The 14,453-nt window shown below is 32.9% G+C and overlaps 1 protein-coding gene across 1 annotated transcript in view; it reads right to left on the bottom strand.

The window, feature by feature from the left end:
- LOC132755560 (inositol 1,4,5-trisphosphate receptor-like) overlaps positions 1-14,453 on the bottom strand; it is a gene marked incomplete at its 3' end in the record, with an annotated part of 40,227 nt that overhangs the window by 24,682 nt on the left and 1,092 nt on the right. Inside the window, exons 2-3 of the mRNA XM_060746444.1 lie at positions 11,267-11,337; positions 6,242-6,357 (exon numbers count right to left, since the gene is read on the bottom strand). Of these exons, the coding sequence (XP_060602427.1) occupies positions 6,242-6,357; positions 11,267-11,337 (187 nt within the window). The remainder of the gene's footprint in view (positions 1-6,241; positions 6,358-11,266; positions 11,338-14,453) is intronic.

Raw genomic sequence — 14,453 nt, 5'->3', positions numbered from 1 at the left:
CTATAAACAAGTAACCTGGGTATTCCTTGTCGGTTATTATATATTCATCTACCCACTTTAGCGTGAAGCTGGTTTACATATTACATTATTACATTTTAGATTTTTTTATTTGTTTTGCTGGTATTTAGCAGAAAATAAACAAATGAGTCTAGTGCACTGTGAAACTAAAGACTGGACAGGTGTATAGATTCCTGAAGTCTAAACAATTTATATACAACTTCTCAGCATGCATATAACAGCAACACATTTATGGCCTTATAGCACAGCAGAGGAATTATGGCCTTAGAGCACAGCAGAGGAATTATGGCTTTAAAGCAGACAAGAAAAATTTATGGCCTTAAAGCAAAGTAGAGGAGTTATGGCCTTCAAGCAAAGCAGAGGATTTATGGCCTTAAAGCAAAGCAGAGGATTTATGGCTTTATAGCACAGCAGAAGATTCATGGCCTTAAAGCACAGCAGAGGATTTATGGCCTTAAAGCACAGCAGAGGATTTACGGTGTTAAAGCAAAGCAGAGGATTTATGGTCTTACAGCACAGCAGAGGATTTATGGCCATAAAGTACAGTAGAAGATTCATGGCCTTAATGCACAGCAGAGGATTCATGGCCTTAAAGCACAGCAATGTATTTATGGCCTTAAAGCACAGCAGAAGATTCATGGCCTTAAAGCAAAGCAGATGATTAAATATGGCCTTAAAGCAAAGCAGAGGATTTATGGCCTTATAATAAAGTCACTTAATCTTAAAAGCAATTGATCAGCTTGTTGCTAATTGTTGTTATTAATTTCAACAAAAATACAGCTATTAGTCTCAAACTGTGTGACTGGTGTGATGTCAAACTTGGAACTAAATGAACTGTTAGGAAATCCTGACTTTAACATCACAGAGATAGCAGGATTGGCTATTTTTATTATTACTGCATTGTGACTGCACTATAACATTATGATTTATCATAACAAATGTTTAATCAATTATAATTATCTATTATCTAATATATAGCACCATGTCAGTCACTCCTCAGGTAACAGCACAGAATAAAAATAACATCAACCATCATACATCACACCTATAATCTTTCTGTAGATTGATTATAAAGTATCTGTTATATCTCATACAAATCTATATAAAAATCTAACACTTCCAGAGAAATAGTCAAAAGCCAAGGATGCACTGAGAAAATATATTTTTAAAAAATCTTTGATTTTCCGACAAAAGACTTTAGTACCTGCACAATCAAAACCTATGTTTAAGGATGGTTAACATATTATTGCACTATCTACTTCATTCAAACTTTTTGACAAAACTGTGTATTTCATTCTGTTGGTATAAAGATGACTGGTAGAAAGAACATTGCCAGGTGGGACTATGACCAACAATACATTCATACATTCAATCCCCACAAAGGTTAAATAAAGAGGAAGACTTGGTTACTGCTGAATTTATATAATGGAATTGTCAATTCAATAGTACATTCAAATTTTAACAAATATCAAATATACATAAATTGGGCTTCCAACAGTACAGAGCCTGCCTGTAACACAGATGTGCTGGCTTAGCTGCTACTAAATTACTCAGGTTGCAAAGGCTAATCACTTTTGGTCCCAGCAGGTAAATAAACATGAATGGTATATATCACCTTATATTAGATTTCTAATGCTTTTGAAATTAGAAATCTGCATTTTCTTCTTTGCTCATTTGTCATTCAGTAAATTTTTCTAACAATATTTCAGTCATATTGAATCAATATCTCTCTAAACAAGAGGGCCATGATGGCCCTAGATCGCTCACCTGAATTATCAAACTCATCCAAACAATTACCTAGACAAGCATTCTGACCAAGTCTCATGACAGGTGAGTCAAAAATGTGACCACTACAGTGTTAACAAGGATTATCCATATTTGAGCAGTGCGACCTAGTTTTTTACCCAGGTGACACATATTCAAACTTGACCTAGAAATCATCAAAACAAACTTTCAGACCAATTTCCAGGATACTTGGATCAAAACAGTAGCAACTAGAGTGTTAACAAGATTTTTCTATTTTTAGCTCCGGTGACCTAGTTTCACATGCGATTTCGAACTAATCCAAGCAATTACCTAGACAAGCATCCTGACCAAGTTTGATGATAATCGAGTCGAAAATGTGACCACTAGAATCTTAACAAGGTTTTTCCATATTTGGGCGGTGTGACCTAGTTTTTCATCCAAGATGACCCATGTTTGATCTTGACTTAGAAATCATCAAAAAAAACTTTCAGACCAATTAACAGAATATTTGGATCACAACAGTAGCCACTAGAGTGTTAACAAGATTTTTCTATTTTTAGCTCATGTGACCTAGTTTTTCATCCGAGATGTCCCATGTTCGATTTATTCCAAGCAATGACCTATTCAAGTTTCCTGACCAAGTTTGATGACAATTGAGTCAAAATTGTGACCACTAGAGTGTTAACAAGGTTTTTCTATTTTTAGCTCCTGTGACCTAGTTTTTCATCCGAGATGACCCATGTTCGAACTCATCCGAGCTATCACCTAGACAAGCATCTTGATCAAGTTTGATGATGATTGATGCAAAAATGTGACCGCTAAAGTGTTAACAAGGTTTTTCTATTTATAGCTCCGGTGACCTAGTTTTTCATCCGAGATGACCCATATTCGAACTCATCTGAGCTATTATCTAAACAAGCATCCTGACAAAGTTTGATGATGATTGGGTCAAAAATGTGACCACTAGAGTGTTCACAAGGTTTTTCTATTTTTAGCTCCTGTGACCTAGTTTTTCATCAGAGATGACCCATGTTCGAACTCATCCAAGCAATTGACTAGACAAGCATTCTGACCAAGTTTGATGATGATTGGTTCAAAAATGTGACCACTAGAGTGTTCACAAGGTTTTTCTATTTATAGCTCCTGTGACCTACTTTTTCATCCGAGATGACCCATGTTCGAACTCATCCGAGCTATCACCTAGACAAACATCCTGACCAAGTTTGATGATGATTGGGTCAAAAATGTGACCTCTAGAGTGTTCACAAGGTTTTTCTATTTTTAGCTCTTGTGACCTAGTTTTTCATCCGAGATGACCCATGTTCGAACTCATCCGAGCTTTCAACTAGATAAGCATCCTGACCAAGTTTGATGATGATTGAGGCAAAAATGCGACCGCTAGAGTGTTCACAAGAAATTGTGGACGGCCGGACGGACGACGGACGACGGACGACGGACATTCACCGATCCTAAAAGCTCACCCTGAGCAAGCTCAGGTGAGCTAAAAATATGACAGGTTTATATGGAATATTTATGTAAAATTATATCACTGTATATGCCACAGTTAGCATGCCACATAGTAATAATTTCTCTTTGCGTGTTTCCACATCAATTAAACTTTCTTTATGAAGAATCTGAATTATGACTATAAAGGAAATAACTTCACAGAATTGGCAAAAACTGTTTATTTATAACAGAGGTTTAATGAGCGATTTCTATCTAAATCCCTTTGGTGATGAAGTTAATAAATTAAATGTTTGATTTACTGTAAATCAAGAATGTAGGCTTGGTCCAATTGATAGACAATACAAGGTACATTATAGTTTAAAGAGTTATTATCAGCTTTAACGGAAATAAATGACTTTTTTATATGCAAACATGGTTACCGTTTATATGGAAGTATTTTAAGTGATAATTATTTTTTGAGGCGTTTTTTTTTATTATCTGAAGCGTATGTAAGCTGCCATTGTTGACCCGCTTACATCATCCGACCCGGATGTGAAAGATGTGCCCACGCAAAATTTGACTGTTGGACGCAGATGCGCGTTCAAGGCCGCATGACATCATGCGGCCATAAATGGCTGCCTGTAGTCGAACTGAGGGGATGTAGAAAACACCTCATCTATGTTTTTGTCTATATTGCTAATATGCAATACAAAAACAAAAATGAGCTTCAAGAACTATTTTGATAAAGAAAAAAATTATTACCAATACAGATGAATCCCCTTTAAGTGAAACATGTAAATTTATACCATGCCTTTCACACCCTGCCACACTTAAATGATTTTCTTTTCTTTTTTAAACTCACAAATATAATTTTTTTCATCAGCATAAATTTATTGGCTTACACCATTTGTTAATTGTACCAGTCTTACTGCACAAAATAAAATAACATAACACTTATAGGTGAAAAACTTTGCTGTTAGTCTACTAGAATGAAAATCTTCCTGGTGCCAGACTGATATAACATGGATAAATGGAACAAAAGGTTGAGAAATTCTCTTATTCTGCAACTGATATAAATAAGACAGCTGCTCCTATTTTACAGAACAATTACATAATTATGTCAGCTTAAAACCTCTAATGGTAATTGATTTGTTTATTGTGGATGATTGCCAATTATATTCATCTGAGAAACAAAATATTCTCCTGCCATTTCAATCACTTGCACAGTTATCAACAAAGTGAAATTCTTTTACCAAAAAAAAATATAACTTTCGTTTCTTATGATATCACATAATTTTCATAATTTTTAAAGCTTAAATTGACTTCCTAAAGAGAGCTTTCCAAAGAGCTTGCCCTAAGCAACTTCCATAAGATCCCTAACCCCCCAAATGGATTTCGGTACCTGTCTTAAAAACTAAGGGATGGTGCAAGATCACTCCAAGATCGGTGATAGAAACTGTCCATCAATAATTGATAGATCTATACAGTTAGCTAGCAAGCAAACAAGCACAGTTTAATTGCTAAGTGATGAAGATTCAACTCAAGTATTATCAACCTGACTTGTACTTAGAAATATCAGTTGAAATTTTAGAGTGAAATATATATAAAAAAGTTTAAAATGGCTATTATAACATTAATAGCATGAGTCATTTAGAAAGTGTAACAATATTTAACTCCTCCTCTTTTACTTATAATGTATGTGTCATAAAATATTATACAAATTTCTAGATGTTATCATATTAATTTTTATATGTCATATAACATATTGACTGCATGAGAAGGCACTATCAATTAAGAGATAGGCTTTAGTAGCAGTAAGATTTCATCAAAAGGTTTTACTGTGCAACTATATATATTCAAGATAAGCAGTTTGCAAACAAAAGATTGAACAAACAACAGAGATAACCTCTGTACAAAAAACAGTATGATCATCTAATATGATATCTATCACATGTTACCAATTAATGTTGTCTAAACTCAAGGTGTAAACCTCGTTACAGGTTCAAGGTATATAAACTCACTACCCAACCTCTACATAAATATTTATATATAGTTAACTAATGGAACAAAAGAGGGCATAACCTAATAACCTGCCAGTCCTCATATAAACTGATACAAAATAATATCTTCATTATCTTCCTCAATTAAGAATACAACATTATTTCTGGCCAGTAAATCTTGTCCTCACATAATGCATCACTGATACAATGTATGAAATTATTAATAAAATTCACAAGCACTTTTTTCTTCTTCTGAATATGTCTTGAAAAAATTAATAATGATTCAACAAAATAGTAATTTTGTCTTTTTGTTTACTTTTGAAATATCATGATTAAAGATATTTTATCACATAGACCACTGCACAGGTGTGTAATAAACATGATATTACATAATAACACTTTGATGTGACGTCATTTGCATTATATATAAACATAGCGTTAAAGCAGGCTTCTGTTAGCGTTACTGTACACTATAGGCGCGTCAATGAAAAATGACTCTTTTTGACAGTTTGCCGTTCTTGTTTCATATAATATATATGTGATAAATAGAATATTATATTAGTGTGGATTCAATACTAAATTTATTGAACTTGTTCAATAAAACAATATTTTGCTCGCCAGAGTCTCGCATAATATGATTTTATCAACTTGTTTAACTAATTTAATATTAAATTTACACTCATTCAATATCCTCTATAAAAGTACTAGTTTGCACTTTTACCCAACAATTTCTGCACCATCAGTTTGTATATATATTTATATATTCAGTTGGTATCAAACCACTAATTTTGTATATCAATACCCACCCCCCCTCCATGTGACATTAAGGTGCCCATGGGACATTTTATAGTGGATAAATGAGCTCAACCAATTAAATGATAGAAAAATCAATGATTTATTAGCTTATCATGCAGATATCTAACCAATATTGTTAATTTTATAGCATATCTCCTAAACTCTTGATGAAAGTTATATGCTTAAATCCCAATGCCACCAGTAAAATTATGTTAATCAGAAGCAAGAGCACTTACATGCAATTTCTTCAGAAGGACAGGATCTGTAGAATTTGTTGAACTTTGTCTTGCAGCTTTCCAGAACTGTTTCTGAGCAGAGTAACGGTTGTTAGGGCAGATCTTGAACAAACAATCTAAAATATAAGAAATTAGAAATTCATCATACATCATACACACATTTTTAGTGCTTAATATATTTAAAGAGCTGAATAATGCCTGCAGTGCCTCTGAAATTTATGACTGTTTCAACATATAGAAAAACAGAAGAAGAAAGGTACATTAAAAAGTTTATGTAGCAACTCATTTGAATAAATATTTATTTTAAGGTTTGGTAACTTTCTGTCATTGAATATAAATAAGCAGTCTATAATTATAATGCCTAAATTTATGCTCAACCAAGGTTGAACTTTAACAAACATTTTGCAAATGATACAGAAATAGTGACAACAATATGCATCAATCTGCCTAAAAAGTAGCAAATCACTAAAAACTGACAATACTGGCAAGGTACTAATTGTCATAATAGTTCTGCGAAAGTTTCGTTAAATGATCCTAAATCACTAAAAAACTGACAATACTGGCAAGGTACTAGTTGATATAAAAGTTCTACGAAAGTTTCGTTAAATGATCCTTTGAGAAATATATGAGAAGTAATGCTAAGCAACTGGTCCCAGCCAGCAGTCTCAGCCACCTGTCCCACCAACATACACATTTGGAATATCTAGTAAATAAGTATTCCATTTACTCATGCAAGGGGGAGCGGTGGCCTAGTGGTTAAGGTGTCTGCCTCTCAACCCAGAGGTCATGGGTTCGAGCCCTACTCGGGTCACGACCATGTTTCTTCATATGACACCAGTATTGGTTGGTTCCAGGAAGCGGACTCGAAAGTGATTAATATAAGTTGCAAAAAATTGTTTAGCAATAGAGCTTAAATAAATATGTTTAAACCAAACCAAAATGAAATTTCACCATGACTCAATTTGGAACATTGAGTTTTATGATCATTTGTCTCTCACTACTTATTCAGATTGAGAAATATTGAGGAATATGTGTCATTTTTCAGTTTACTGGTTAGGTTAGTAACCAAGGAAATCAGGTCTGATAGTCCACAACCAAGACACATGTGTAAAAATTGGCGTTCAACCCAAATAAACAACTACCATTAATATTAATGCTTATTTTCAAACTTCTTTTGTATATTGATATCATTTACAAACCAGGTGACCTAAGTAAAATACTTGGGTTTATGAACAAAAATCAAGGTATGCAACACAATCCGAATCATATGAAAATATTAAATTTATAAATCTGTAAGGAAACTTGTGAAGCATGAAAGTTTATTCTAATCACCTCAGAATGACCTTTCTTCATGCAGTGCATTTGATTGAATTTTTTTTTTTTGCAAACAGCAAGTCTTATAAATCAAAGGTTGAACCTGTATTAAGATTTTTAAAATCTTTGGGCTGGAGCAGTGATAACTGGTAAAGGCAAAAGGTCTTGAATGTCACCATGGAACCTGAGACTTGCCTTTGAAGTTTGGTTACACTTTCTAATACCAGCTGCTAAATTGAGCTCTAATTTTCAGTGTAAAATTCTTCAAAGTACGGATGTAAATATTGAAAGGAAACAATAGTTGGTCCATTAATTACATTGCACACAATGTTAAAAGGATAAGGATGATATGTAATAGTACATTGGTAAAAAAAACAACAACCGACATTTCAGTTAAACTTTTACAAGTATCTCTTCACAATATACTTCTTCAGTGTCAAATTTCACTGAACTACTTCTTACTTTCATCTGGCCTATAATTATATTTGAATACTTTGAGATAAAATATGTATGACAAAAAGGTGGGTGTATTATACCTTTGAAAATTTGAGCAAAGCTGTCAAAACTGAGATGTTTAATATATGTTTATTTATTACATGCCTATATAAATATTGACAATAGATTAGCAAATGAATTCATTTTGAGGATGTAGTAGTGTAGTTTAAATATAAAAATAGAGAATATGAACCCATTCTCAACAGTATATTGAGTATGGTTTAATTTAATAATCAAATTATACATGATGTAGAAATTTAAGAAATTTTTCATTTCACTTACATTGTATGTTAGCAATCTGTTGATTACATTGCATTACAAGCTTTACTGACCTGGGGAGCTAAATTTCATGTTTTATAAATGTTTACCTAACAAGGCGGAAATTGGAATTTAGGTATACTTAACATAAAGGCAAACTACCTATTCACTGACAGTAAACAACTCTTGCATGAAAAGAAGTTTAATATAGAACTCAATTTATTGATATACAAATGTAGCATGATGCTGGGACAATATTTGGTTAATTGTATGCCAAAATGATGAAATACTGAAGACATCTTGTCTAGTTGTTTCATGTAATGTTTAAAACACTCTACTTTACACAGCTCAAACTTTGAAAGTAAATTTTGAAAATTTCAAATCTCAGTGAAATTGTTATATAACTGAGTCAAAAATGAAACGCATAAATATTGTCAAAATGCTTAAGGTGGATACTGGATAATGAATTTTTGGTACTTTGCAAACCTTTGCCAAGACATTTTGCAATAACTTACTGTAACAACAGGTTTGTTCTAAGCTTGAACAAATTCCAGCTTGTCATGAAACTTAAAACATTAAAAGTTTCATGACAAGCTGGAACTTCAAGCAAACATTACTGAATGTTTAATATCCATATTCCATGCCTAAAATATTCATAAAATAATACCATTTAAATTAGTTTTTCCTTGTGAGCTAAGTAAATGGATCAATAAAGGTCAATATACCCCATATTTTATTAAAATAAACAAACAGCATGAAACAGAGATATTTTATATGGCCCTGGTGATAAATTGTGTGTTTAATGTAAAACTGATTGTAATATTAAGTTAACAGTGCTCAAACCTTCCAGACAAATTGTCTTCACTAAATTGTTCTACTTGAGAATGTGCAGAAATAAGCAAATATCTACACACTTTCAATGCACTCTGGATGAGGCTCTCTTGATTTCCCAACTGCAGGCTGACATTTATTTGGTAGATTCTTTCCCCTTAATAGATAATTTTAATTAGTACATATCTAGCACTTTATGCAAAAAATCTGATATTATATCATGAAAATATCAAACCATTTTTGTCAAAATCTCAGTGGCGCTGAGGCTATTTTTTCTTAAAAAGTACAACAGTAGTTATTTTAAACATACAATCACAATGTTGTTCAGTCAAAGGTTATAGACTCACTGGTTTGAAATGAGAAAGAAAAAAAATCAGTACAGTTTAAAGACACTGGTAACCACACATAATGATAAAGTCTTTATTTAAAATCAATCTCAAAATAGTTCTTTGCAGTTTTGTCTTAATTTACAAGTCCTTATCCCAATGTTAACTAAGTGACAGACATTTGATTTTCATTCATGTACTCATACAGTTCTCAAATCACCTCTAATTATATTACCTTGAGACCAGGTATATCACCAAGGTAACATCAAAGCAGTATATATCAGGAGAGAGACATACAAGCATATCTTAAATATATCTATACAATACCTACTTAACAGGAGTGATTCCCTTCACAAAATTAACTTTCTTCTCAATATATGCTGTATATTGTACTTTCACATTGAATGGTGCTATTAATTTCCTTTATAAAACATTTAACTAAAATGTAAATATAAGACTTATAAGCATATACTGTAGTATCATAGAAACTATGTACAATGAAATATTTATCAAGTTGAATCAGTGAGTGAGTACCACACCATGATAAATTGATTGATTCTGCAATCTAACACAGAGTTAAGACTGACAGAAATTTATCACGTTTTCGAGATGAAATCTACCCCCTTAACATTATGCTTGAAGTAACAAGTTGACAATCATCTAAATATGTGATTGACAGTTCTTTCCAATAATAGGTAAGTAAATTAAAAACGGAAACAAAAAATCCGGCAAAACTATTATAACATTAAAAGCATTCAAGAGTTCACTGCGAAGGGCTACTAACTCAATATGATAGTCCATTTAGTTACATTAATGTTGCATTTATATGTCAGTCTTAGACCTGAAGAAAGAGATTTGATATATATTAAGTGATATTGGAATCATCAAGTGATACTGGGAGTAAATTCTCAGACATCTATTGACAGATTTGTACCGAACTAGGCTACATTTTTTCCTGTGATTTTCTTCTCCTGATTTTCTTCTCCAGAACAGTATGATTCATTTGACATTACCTACATTAGGGAGACTAGGCTTACAGAAAATATTCATTGATTAATAAAAACAGCAGCTTTCTTTAAAGTAAATCAAAGAAAGGCTTTTATGTTTAAGCTTGTTTAATGGAGAACATATTACAACATGAATGGTTTATTGTAATACTACTGTATGATGTACTTAATGATCATACAGATACAACAGTGTTGCTTCTGATGAAGCAAGTTAGAAAGAAGAATTCCCGTAAATTACAGTATTACAGTGCATTTATGTTTTTAATTAAACTACATGTACTACAAAGTTCACAATTTGTAACAATGACAGGAATGCATTCTACATTTGTACATTAATAAATGGAAATAGCCATTCACCTTAAACTAACACTGTATGAGCAATTCTTAATAAGATATCACACTGTCAAAGACAACTTCAGAGTAAAAATTATTTAGGTTTTCTGTAATCATATTGTCAAATCTCAACTTCCACAACACCATCTACAATATTGTAATTTAAGGCTCCATTTTCCATAAAAAATACCCCAATTACATGTATTTCTTAATTTCAATAAAATATGTTTCTGTATAACAGAAAGCCAATACATTGTACATATATATTTTTGTAGCTGGACATAAGTCAAATTTCAAAAAAAAATTTGCACTTCAAGAGTTGCAATAGGGGGGCCTCTCGCTTCACGAGTAGCACTAGGGGGGCGGGCCTTTTGCTGAAAATTTTTCATATGACCAAGTTTTACAAGACATACAAGCATTTTTCTTTAGAAAGCTGAAGAAAATATAGGACAAATGATTACCTCTGAATTTCTTTGGAGGGTTTGACAAATCACCTGCTTCTGGCTGGACCACACACCTGTCATCAACCAAACTGAAATATTAAATATACAAATACATGTAGTCTAGTGAGTTGGCATCAAAAATCTCAAATTAATTATTTATGCTTTTGTCAAAGACCGTATTTAATATACTGGCTTGTCCTTTCAAGTTAAACATACATGTACATTAAACACCCATCTTTAGGGTTTAAAAAATAGGGGGCTGCACAAGGTTAATAGTCCCCCCAATGATAGGGTTTTAAAGAAAAAATATTAAAACTGGGCAGCACATGGCTAAAAGTCTCGTCAATACTACACATGCACATGAACAATGTTGTGCTGACCAGTCTCTCTCACAAATAAAAGTAAAATAAACATCCGGTGTAAATTACAGATTCTGACTGCATAAAAAATACAACTACAATATACATATTAAACTGTATGAAATAAACAGCCTGTTCATACTCCATGTTTTAAAGTCCTAGTGAGAAACCTGTCAGGCAATTTCTTCGTCTTACTATAATTGATTCTGCACACTTATATAAGTAATGGACATAATTCCGCGCCAAAAAAGTTCAAAATACATTTCTGCACCAGAGCACTTGATGACAAAGCTTCTGTGAAAGTTTAAAATCGCTTATGAAATGGTAAGTAAAAATTGTGAACAGAGTTGTTGATTTTTCTCTGTTTAAAAAAAAAACAACAACAAAGGGCCATAATTCAACTCAAAATGTTTTAATTGCAGCAAAAAGATAATTGAAAAATGTAGAAGTTGCGCAGAGAAGAATTTTGTTTTCGCCCACCTGCCACCATATCCCCAGTCTAATTATCAGATTTTTCCTTCACAGAACCATTGTTTACCGAGTTAAAAACTATTCCAGGCATACAGGTTTATTACACATAATGTATACTAAACTAAATATAAATACAAAAATTTAAATGCTGTCATCATTCATGGTTAAAAATGAATGACATATTCTAGATATGACTTTATTAATTATTATAATTTATATTGGTAAGAATAACAGTTAAAATCAGTTTTTTGTTTACCTTGTAAAGCATAAAAAAAATAGTATGGTATCTTTTAAAATACCAAACATATAGATAATAAAAATATTTATTTACAACAAACTTGTATGATAATTCTAATCAAAAACTCTAAAACTTCCTTAATATCACTCTTTATTTGGAGCAAATGTTTACTTACATGTGCATGTATGTGGTGCATGTGAACTATAAAAAAATTCCTATGTGATTATTTATAAATCAACATTTTCAGATCTAAAGATCCCGGTTATAACGAGGAACCATGTGAAGTCCCGACAATCTTGTTGTATCCAGAGTGCACTTTACATAGTCGCTAAAAATATTTACCCTTCTCAATATATCCATGCGAAAAACAAAGTGTCAACAGGTTCTAAGAGAATGTACATCGACATACTGCATTACTGGTACTTATAATCTTTTGTCAGGGCGACAGTTCTTACGTCACGCTTAAGATGTTTGTTTTGTAAATGATATGCACAATATTTTAGCGCCGACCAACCGAAGACCAATCAAAATTAATTTTCTCAATTCAGACACTCCTGTAGCCAATCGTGTTTGATTAGCTCAATCTCATAGATTCTCATAGACTTTTTTAATTCATTTGGAATATGGATGAAGATGTGTTGGTAATAATAAATGCACACAAGTTTCCCTTTAATAAATGCACAGTTTAGATAATATATAATAAATTTTTTGTGGAAAGTTATTACACATTTACTTATTTTGACTGTTTCAAAACTATTATTAAAAGCATGTGTTGGATTATCTGTACCAAACTGTGACATAATAGTAAGTAAAAGTTACCGTAAGAGGACAAGGTCTGCATAGTATTTACAGACACGGGTGGCTATTTGAAGACATCTATAGAGAACCTAGCGATCGAAATTTTAACAGGGATACCGAGTGCAGTAACAGTCTTACGTACCGGTATATGATCCAAACTTCAGTTTTTGATTCAGTATTTATTAACATTACTCACAAGAAACCTATTATGTACCTAATCAGGTTTAAGAAAGCATTTAGGGTACATTTTCTAAGTGAGTGCGCCCTTCTGACCTACAGTTAAATTTGTTTTGTGCCGGCAGTCTTTACAGAGGGTCAATCATGTCAATGGCACAATGGCGCTTAAGATTGAACACTGTGTACGCTTCAGATTACAACGTCATTTCTGGCTAAATTTACTATGTCTTTGAAGATTAACTTCATTTGTCCAAAAAATACATGTATCCCTGCGTCCATACAAAATGAGGAAACCCAACCAAATCATTTGACAAATGCACAAACAACTGAGAAATGCCAGCAAAAATGATAATGCTCCAAAGCTAGAGGCTTGAAAGCAATTTCTAGTTGCGATATAATGATAATAAAATGGCATGCACAGTTTGTTTAACCCATTACTTCATGAGCATTTTGTGAAAAATGGCTGTTTTCATTGAAAAGTCTCCTGTTACAAGTTCAAATTGCTAAAAAACTATAAAAACTGCTTCAATACTAATCAAACTTGGCACAAATGTTGACTGGACCATTGCCTTTGCAACAACATGCTCAGGCTTAAATTTTCTGTTACCATGACAACGAGGGGACATCTCAAAATTGCCAAAAATCACTATTTTGTGTTGATTTTTTTCCATCAAAATTGATTTCAAAGTGCTGCAACTTCTCAATGGATTGAGATAGAGTCAAATTTATGCTTTTCAGCGTTGGTTACACATTACCTTATGATTGATCTGGGGTCATTTTTAGCCTCTCACTAGTCCAAAATTTTCTTGACGATGAGGGGGACTGCGGCCCCCCTTCAAACCCCCTAAACAGAAGGTGGCACATCCCCCTTCTGGCAACACCCTGATGAATCTTTTAGTTGGGGGGCCGCGCCGAAAAAGTGGTCACTTTTTTAACAACATTTCTCAAACAAAAACATGTGTTGGGGGCCTTAATAAGACATTTTTTCACCATTTGAGACAACAAAAAAGGGGGTGTGTGAAAAAGGCGTTAAAAGGCGTGTATATTGGGTAATGGGTTAAATGAAAATAAAAACAATCCATTTACGCACAAACTTCAGAGTTTTGACACATGAAAAAGACATGTTGAAAAGGTGTTTGGACTTTACACCTCCTGGATGTTT

Source organism: Ruditapes philippinarum, unplaced genomic scaffold (assembly GCF_026571515.1).
Source record: "Ruditapes philippinarum isolate M1 unplaced genomic scaffold, ASM2657151v2 ctg3213_1_1_1_1, whole genome shotgun sequence".
NCBI classification, from domain to species: Eukaryota; Metazoa; Mollusca; class Bivalvia; order Venerida; family Veneridae; genus Ruditapes; species Ruditapes philippinarum.
The sequence above is the reverse complement of the archived record's forward strand: the minus strand, read 5'-3'. Positions and strand labels throughout refer to the sequence as shown.